Source organism: the organism of the source record quoted next, unplaced genomic scaffold, assembly GCF_019419815.1.
Source record: "Pyrus x bretschneideri cultivar Hongxiangsu unplaced genomic scaffold, Pyrus_bretschneideri_v1 Contig51, whole genome shotgun sequence".
Taxonomy (NCBI): Eukaryota; Viridiplantae; Streptophyta; class Magnoliopsida; order Rosales; family Rosaceae; genus Pyrus; species Pyrus x bretschneideri.
In genome coordinates this window covers 2,363,414-2,372,322 of record NW_025999789.1, presented here as the reverse complement: position 1 = coordinate 2,372,322, position 8,909 = coordinate 2,363,414, and the positions used below count along the sequence as shown (strand labels likewise).

Below are 8,909 nucleotides of genomic sequence, written 5' to 3'. Positions count from 1 at the left end.
CTTCGTCACTAAGGCTATCGTTTTTCAAAAAGTAAAAGAGAAGAATCATTCAAACGTGAACTTCTTGGCAAGTTTCGGATTCAAACTTCCCTTTTTCCTCTTTGATTCTCTTATTGGGGCAACTTGTCAACACAAAAAGCCGAAGCCCTCAAATTCGAACAGTCTAGACCCGACACGTGGCACCGCAACAGCCCAGGTCTAACGGAACAGGAATTCCCAACCCGTACGCGAACCGGACCCCGAAAATTCCTATAAAAAAATAAGATCCAATTAATTGGCGAAAAATAGCAATCGAAGGATCTAGAAACCCTAGTCAAGTCTCCTATATAATCCCACGCCTCCCTCACTCCAGGAACCACTCTCTCCTACGCTCTCCCTTTCTCTTTACGACGTCGTCTCCAAAACCCTAGATCTGCAGAAAATCCTTTTACGCGAGATCAATGGCGGAGGCTGAGACGTTTGCCTTCCAGGCTGAGATCAACCAGCTTCTGAGTTTGATCATCAACACCTTCTACAGCAACAAGGAGATCTTTCTCCGTGAGCTCATCAGCAATGCCTCTGATGTGAGTCTTCGATCCTTTGATGTTCTATTTGCTTTCAGTTTCGGTGTTTTTGTGGCTTCTTATATGAATCGTTTTGCTGTATGTTTGCATTTGGAATTGGGGCGTTTAGATTCTGCGATTGATTCTGTTTAGGTTAGATTAGAGATCTGAACATGTTAATTTAGATGCTAAAGTATGTAGATTTGTTCTGTTTATCTGAACTTTTCGATTACTGTAGAAAGAATATTGGGTTAGATATCTTGTTATGGCCTGAAAATACTGTAGAATATGTGATTAAGGGTTTCCGGGTTTCGATTATTGTTAGGATTTTGATATATTCTGGGCTTGTGTAATTCATCCTTAAAGCCAGTTATTAAGTTCAATTGGGTATAAATTTTTTATATGTTACTGAGTTTCATACAAATAGTGATCTTGGTTTTTAAAGGTGTGGAAATTGTGTAGTTAAATATTTTTATGTATTTGTTTTATTGTGATTTCTTTTGTTGAGATAGATGAAATTGGCACTCTTTTACTTATTTGTTTATGTTATGTATACAGGCTCTTGATAAGATCAGATTTGAGAGCTTGACCGACAAGAGCAAGCTCGATGGCCAGCCAGAGCTCTTCATCCATATCATCCCTGACAAAGCCAGCAACACATTGACCATTATCGACAGTGGTATTGGGATGACCAAAGCTGGTACGTTGGTGTTCACTATTTAATTTGTTATTTGATGTTGTTTGATTTATGGTTCGTTTATTTGATGCTAATCCAAATGGGATTTATGCTTATGGTTTTAATCATGATTTGTGATGTCAGATTTGGTGAACAACCTCGGTACCATTGCTAGGTCTGGCACCAAGGAGTTCATGGAAGCCTTGGCTGCTGGTGCTGATGTTAGCATGATTGGTCAGTTCGGTGTTGGGTTCTACTCTGCATACCTTGTTGCCGATAAGGTCATTGTTACCACCAAGCACAATGACGATGAGCAGTATGTGTGGGAGTCTCAGGCTGGAGGCTCATTCACTGTGACCAGAGACACGACTGGTGAGGTTCTTGGCAGGGGTACAAAGATCACCCTGTACCTTAAGGAGGACCAGCTTGAGTACCTTGAGGAGCGCCGCCTCAAGGATTTGATCAAGAAGCACTCTGAGTTCATCAGCTACCCAATCTCTCTATGGATTGAGAAGACCACCGAGAAGGAGATTTCTGACGATGAGGATGAGGAAGAAAAGAAGGAAGAGGAGGGAAAGGTTGAGGAAGTTGACGAGGAGAAGGAGAAGGAAGAGAAGAAAAAGAAGAAGATCCAGGAGATTTCCCATGAATGGTCTTTGGTTAACAAGCAGAAGCCTATCTGGATGAGGAAGCCAGAGGAGATCACCAAGGAAGAGTACTCTGCTTTTTATAAGAGTCTCACCAATGACTGGGAGGAGCACCTTTCTGTGAAGCACTTTTCGGTTGAGGGTCAGCTTGAGTTCAAGGCTGTCCTCTTTGTCCGAAGAGGGCTCCATTCGATCTGTTTGACACCAAGAAGAAGCCCAACAACATCAAGCTGTATGTCCGCCGTGTCTTCATCATGGACAACTGTGAGGAGTTGATCCCAGAATACCTTGGCTTTGTTAAGGGTATTGTCGACTCCGAGGATCTTCCCCTTAACATCTCAAGAGAAATGTTGCAGCAGAACAAGATCTTGAAGGTCATCCGCAAAAACTTGGTTAAGAAGTGCATTGAGATGTTCCAGGAAATTGCTGAGAACAAGGAGGACTACAACAAGTTCTACTGAGTCCTTCTCCAAGAACCTCAAGCTCGGAATCCATGAGGACTCCCAGAACAAGACTAAGCTCGCATGAGTTGCTGAGATACCACTCCACCAAGAGCGGTGATGAGATGACCAGCCTTAAGGACTACGTGACAAGGATGAAGGAGGGCCAGCAAGACATCTACTACATCACTGGTGAGAGCAAGAAGGCTGTTGAGAACTCTCCATTCCTTGAGAAGCTGAAGAAGAAGGGTTACGAGGTTCTCTTCATGGTTGATGCCATTGATGAGTATGCTATTGGTCAGCTCAAGGAATTCGAGGGCAAGAAGCTTGTCTCAGCCACCAAGGAAGGTCTGAAGCTTGATGAGAGCGAAGACGAGGCCAAGAAGAAGGAAGAGCTCAAGGAGAAATTCGAGGGTCTTTGCAAGGTCGTCAAGGATGTCTTGGGCGACAGAGTTGAGAAGGTTGTGGTGTCTGACCGTGTGGTTGATTCTCCCTGCTGTTTGGTGACCGGCGAGTATGGCTGGACTGCCAACATGGAAAGAATCATGAAGGCGCAGGCTTTGAGGGATAACAGCATGGCCGGCTACATGTCTTCCAAGAAGACCATGGAGATCAACCCCGAGAACCCGATCATGGAGGAGCTCAGGAAGAGGGCAGATGCAGATAAGAACGACAAGTCGGTGAAGGACCTTGTCCTCCTCCTGTTTGAGACTTCTCTTCTCACCTCCGGGTTCAGCCTTGACGATCCCAACACCTTCGGCAACAGGATCCACAGGATGTTGAAGCTCGGACTGAGCATTGATGATGACGCTGTCGAGGGCGACGCAGAGATGCCACCATTGGAGGACGCTGATGCTGATGCAGAGGGCAGCAAGATGGAGGAAGTCGATTAAGTTTCTGAGTGATTTAACCCCCGCCCAGCCAGCAGTAGTTTTTCTTACCCCACCCCCCTAAGTAGTTATTTTTCTTTTTAATTCTAAGTTTTTGTATTTTTGGATGGTTTACTACTGTTTGGTATCGGATATTATAATTACCATTTTTATTAATGAATGCGTTTTGGAACAATTATCTCTTGTGGCTCTCTCTGTCCTTTTTTAATCTTATATTTTAAGAAAAATTAACCAAAAGTTTGGAAATTGTTTTTTTGATTTTTTTTATTTTGGAAACTAAGTTTGGAAAAACTTTAATTTTAATATAAAAAAATAAATAAATGTGTAGTGAATAGTATCATGAAAAGGTAAAAAATATAGTTTTTGTTATAATTAAATAATATTGGTAGTATTTCGTTAAACTCTTTATATTTTAATTCAAAGTTTATGTACTTTAACATGGGCATATCTGGGTTATTGGTTTCTTAATTTCTGTAAGTAATATTCTCTTACAAATTAGAAGAAATTATAGCAGTAGTTAAAGTTCAATTAATATCTATGAATATTGGTCTTTTTTAACTCATCAAATGTGTAAATACAGTCTTTGTTAGAACATGCATCAAAATGAGTCACACGTAAGCTAAACTAAGAAGCAAATATAAAAACAAAATAAAATTTTGCATTAGTGATTTCTCAATTTTAATTCAATTAGAGTAATAGTTTCTAAATTTTAACCTAATTGGAAAAATGTTCTTTCAACTTTAGCCTAACTGTAGCAATGATTTTTTTTTTTCTTTTTCCATGACTTATTTTTTACTGAAGTTTTGACAAAGTTGACGAAAATAATCATAGATACACGTTTTAATAAGTTAAAAACTAATGGACATCGATTTTTTTGTTAAAGTGTTATTGTTCTAATTTTGTTAAAGTTGAATATTCATTACCATAAATTATAGACGGACTTGCAGAGACGGGGTGACATTGCCATGATGTTTTCGCCTACTAAAAGCAATGTTGATTTGGACGCTACCATATGGTTTCTTGGATCGAAAAGGTGGATGCGCTTTCATTAAGAGAGATTGGGGACAGTTGGGTAACACTAGATTTTGTTTTACCAACGTTTTCATTTTGGATTAGGATTTTCTCCCTTTCTCTTTTTATTCTCTTTTATCTCCTTCTCTCATATTCTTTTATATTGTTTTTCTTTTACCATAAAAAATTAATATAAGATGTTGACGTAACTTAAGCGTGACTATTCAAATAGAAGGGAAGGGAAAAAACGAGAAGAGAGAATCATACTCCCTTCTTTTTAAATTAAATGGACAACTTTCCTTCGTTAGAGGATGTCGTTGAGTTCAAATTTCATAATTGATAATTACTTACGAAAGAAATAACGTATTTTCATATTTAAGTCTATATTCAAACATAAGTATCGGTGTCGAATATGAATTTAGATAACAATCTTATGGTGGTGTATTCAAGCCTAAGTATGTTAACTTTTTTCAATCCAAACTTTGATTATCCCGTAAGATTTCTTGATCGATTTGCCAAAAAATCCAAGAACGAAAACCAACAGTTTGATTTATTAAGTTAAAATCGAAGATTCAGAACAAGCAGCAGTCAAATTGATAGAACAGTGTTCTTCTTCTGCAATCAAGTTTAAATTTCACTTCTCGTAGATTAGTGCAAGGAAGCTTTGGCAGTCCTTAGAGTTAGTGTTACGTAAAGATGCCCTTTGCTTTCCACTAGTGGTCTTTGTCATCAGGCACCAATTGCAACTTGAGTTGTTAACGGTATGACAGTCACACTTGTTTATTTATCGGAGTGTGACAACTTTGTCATCGTACTTCATTTTCAACATCAAAAGCAGATAAAAAGGCAGAATTCTTCATTGGACCAAATTATATCGAGTGGACAGATACTTTTACAGAGTACCAATGAATGACAAATTGCAAGATAGCAAAGAACTTGCACTTTTCTATCTTTTTAAGTGCCCAAAATCATACTAGTGTGCCTCTCTACAATTCAAATTCAGTCTCGAAAGAAGCCGAAATCGGAAGCCACATTATACTTAACAGGCAACTTCAGTCGTCGTCGTCGATCATAAAATACACAGCCAAAAAAAAAAAAAAAATTCAAAAGAAACGACAAATATGACGGTGTAAAAATTTTCTACTTGGCCCTTTTACACAATAGTGAGCCCCTCCCATTCTTCGGAAACATGCAAACCACAACCGAATCAAAGAATGACGTCTGTTGGAGCTTAAAATCGGAAATTTTCGACTTCAGGTGTCGTCCACTTGTGAGTGAAATACGAAGCTCGGGAATGTTGTGGTGATGTCTCTGCTCACAACACAAAACACCTGATGGTCAGAAGTGTATGGTAACACGCAGTTGAATCTGCTACAATGAGTTCAATTAAATCTCAAACTTAGTACTCGTAAAGATTTCTAACGTATTCAGTTTAAAGTTTTGAGTTGGTAATGATCGTTTGCTGGCTGTTCATCACAGGAAAATCAAAACCAAAGCAGATATCGTGGATATATCTTGAGCCCTGTGGCTATAAGCATACACGAACATAACAACGTTGATTTACAAGACCATGGTGTTTCAAAATCATTTCCACAAGAGCTGTCTTTGTATGGCCGGAAAATTTTATCTTGTACTCAGCAGGCATATAAAGTAGGGTCATTTGTAAGAACAATGACTTGTGGGACAACTGCAATGCGTATTATATCTGAAACTTACTTGAGGTATTGGAGCGTCATATTTTTAAGAAGGGACGGGTGTCGCAAAACAAGGCTTCTCCACTCTTCCTTGTCGATCCTCCCATCATGTTTTGTATCAGCTTCCTCAAAGGTCTGAAACAAAAAGTTCCAAAACAAGAAAAGCAAAAACCAAATCAACTTCAGTAACATACCAAGTACTCTTCCACGTAACAAATATATCCAGGAACATCATACACCAAAATATCAAATACTAAAGTTGGGTTGAGAAAGCAGCTTATCAATTATACTCTCTATCACATCATCCGAAAGGTTCATGCCAGATTCTGCGAGAGTAGCCACAACCATTTGCTTCACCTAGATACAGAAAGACAAATAAGAATAAATGAACTGTGAGAAAGAAGCAGATTGAATCTCAACAAATAAAGTGGGAGATAACAACAGTTTACTCGAAAATAAATTATTACCTCCTGCCTTTCAATGAAGCCTTGCTGCTTGAGATCATATAATTGAAACGAAACTGGAATTCGACATTTTCAAACTTAGTATTGAAAAAACAATAAAAAAAACGATACAAGACAAGGCATAATTGATTTATTAAAGACTTAACTTTCAATTTCATGATCATATTTCACGAGTTACAATTCAGGTTGAAACATTAACTGAGAGATATTACAAGTACATAATTAACAGCATGAAAGAAATCGTCAACTGCAGACAACGTACACTCAATCTTGTCATCAATAGGGGCGTTGGGATGAAAGACAGAGAGAGCTCGAGCAAACTCTTCAAAACCTAGTATTCCATTGTGCTTTGTGTCGAACAAGTCAAATACCTGCAATGACAAATCAATAAATAAGCAGCGGCTTATCCAAGCCACTTAAGGCATGACAAATGCCTTAAGATGCACAAGTGATGAAATTTAGATGATGGATTTAAAGAAAAGAATAACAAAATATGATGAAGATGTAATATCTCACAGAAAAACGTACACGATCAGCAAACAAGCTCTCTTTCTTGTTTGTCTTGAATAATGCCAGTTGAAATTCCTCCTACACAATGGCATAAAAGAACAACTTGAGAGAAAGATATAAAAAAGAATGGAATGGAGAAAAGTAAACTTGTAAGAAAGTGCAAAATCACAAATACAATTCTGATCCAAATGCATACGTGAAAAGCATTGGCTAAAGAACAAAAAGATTATGCAAACCTTGTTAATCAACCCGTCATCAATCACTGCACTGCTGATCTTCTTAAATAGCTCGTAAAGTGCCTCTATTTCACTCACACTGACTGCATTTAATAAGAAACAGTAATTTGCAGTAGAATGAGAACCGATTGTTTAGATCTAGAACTAAAATAATGGGTATTTAGACGCATTAAAAGTTAAAAATTGCTCATTTATTGACATACACACTGTCTCCCTTGCTAGAATTTCAGGGTCTTCTAAGCCTCTCGATTGTTTGTACAAGTCAAGATCACAGCAACTCAGTAGGGAAGCACATAAATGCTTTAACCCGCCTATACACTGCAACATGATATTTTCCGCAGATCAAAACACTCCATACCTGGTTGACACGAAAAAATGAAACCACAACATGAGACTACCTTTAAGTGTTTCTACAAAAGATAGGATTCTACAGCATGTAAATAACAGAACAAACCTTTTAACCATTTCCTGCTTCTAACTCACGGCCCGAACCCCAAGATCGTAAAACTTGAGGCAGCCAAAGCTATATCTCCTGTGAAGCTTGTGATAGTAGCTGAATCAAACAAGTAGAATGATAGATTAGAAAGCGTTTTCAAAAACAAGTTTTCCACTCCTAAAGCCCAAAAACAAGGGTAAACACACAATTACTAAACAAGGAAATGCATATGACTCGACCAACGAAAACTCTCTGACTCAAGAAGAACAGTCCGATCACATGTGGCAACCGAAAAAATGATCATAATGAAATCCTTTACATTTTAAAGAATCCTTCCATCATAAAAAGAGCAAAAACTTCATGACATAGGCATCCTAGGAGTACAATTTACAATACCTGACAACTATCTTCGATTTCTAAATACCACAACGTTTTCAGAGTCATAACATCTAATGGGATTTGAATAGAACTAAACAAACACAAATTCTTCTACCGATTACAACCCACAAAATTAAATAAACTTTCAATTTAGACCATGAGAACGAAATTACAATTATGAATCTTTATTCAGCTCACTCAATTCATACCCCATAAACACTTCGATTGCTTTCGAAACACACGGCTGAGAAACAATCCAATAAGAAAACATATCCGAGAGCAGAGACGAATAAATGTGCAAAATTTCGCACTAAATTTCGGCTTAGAAATCATGGAAAGTGACTCCTGAATCCACAATTCATTTCCCTAACCAATCGCACATCGATAAATAAAAAAATTCACAGCAATGGACAGAAACATTAAAATAAGCTCGCAATCCTCGAATCCGATTCCGAGATCCAACACAACCAACCGAAGGCAATCGGAAGACTCAAAATTTATACACCAGGAGCTCAACGATCCGTTTGGCGCCCGAGAAAATCCGAGAACAAATTGAAAACAGATTCCGAGAAACGAAAAAACAAGTAAAGATTCGAAATTTGGAGAATTATATGAAGAAAGATGGAAACTTTACTTTGTGAGAGAGAGGAGGGGCAGATGTCGCGGTGGCTGAGCAAGCTTCGCGGCAGAGGAGGCGGTGGTTTGGGATCTCCGTGCAACTCGCTGTGGTTGTAGCGAAAGAGGAGTTACGAATGTGATAGAGAGGAGAAGAAAAGAAGAAGAGCACGACGTTGTTGGAGTTGTTTAGAAACACTGTTTTATGATGCGAAAACCATTAACGACGACGTTTTGATGTTGGATGGGCAGATTGCCACCCGCCGCTAGAGAATTATTGGAGGGTATTTGTTTGTTTTGTTTTTAATTGTTTTTGGAAAAAAAGATAAGGATATGTTATTTTTTGGGTTGGCAATCATTCTAACTTTTA

At 38.3% G+C, this 8,909-nt stretch overlaps 2 protein-coding genes across 3 annotated transcripts; one reads left to right on the top strand and one right to left on the bottom strand.

Annotated features, from left to right (window-relative positions):
• The first annotated feature begins 317 nt into the window (after nucleotides 1–317).
• LOC103956927 (heat shock protein 90-2) lies at nucleotides 318–3,370 on the top strand. Its single transcript, XM_009368990.3, is given in 6 exon segments — nucleotides 318–563; nucleotides 1,101–1,242; nucleotides 1,363–2,034; nucleotides 2,037–2,323; nucleotides 2,325–2,390; nucleotides 2,392–3,370. Coding segments are annotated over 6 exon segments (2,097 nt in total). The 5' UTR covers nucleotides 318–440; the 3' UTR covers nucleotides 3,199–3,370.
• A 1,673-nt stretch (nucleotides 3,371–5,043) lies between these two features.
• Nucleotides 5,044–8,791, bottom strand: LOC103956926 (calcineurin B-like protein 3). 2 transcript variants are annotated; one of them, XM_048569983.1, is made up of 10 exons: nucleotides 8,559–8,791; nucleotides 7,565–7,663; nucleotides 7,314–7,468; nucleotides 7,111–7,193; nucleotides 6,881–6,952; nucleotides 6,627–6,735; nucleotides 6,368–6,420; nucleotides 6,179–6,257; nucleotides 5,923–6,037; nucleotides 5,044–5,517 (listed from the first exon to the last, which is right to left on the bottom strand). In XM_048569983.1, exons 3-10 carry the CDS (start codon nucleotides 7,435–7,437, stop codon nucleotides 5,460–5,462), a joined length of 693 nt encoding a protein of 230 aa, XP_048425940.1. In that variant the 5' UTR covers nucleotides 7,438–7,468; nucleotides 7,565–7,663; nucleotides 8,559–8,791; the 3' UTR covers nucleotides 5,044–5,459. The 2 variants fall into 2 exon arrangements, with proteins under 2 accessions (XP_048425940.1, XP_048425942.1); XM_048569985.1 differs by having other exon boundaries at nucleotides 6,893–6,952; nucleotides 8,559–8,784.
• Nucleotides 8,792–8,909: the final 118 nt, after the last annotated feature.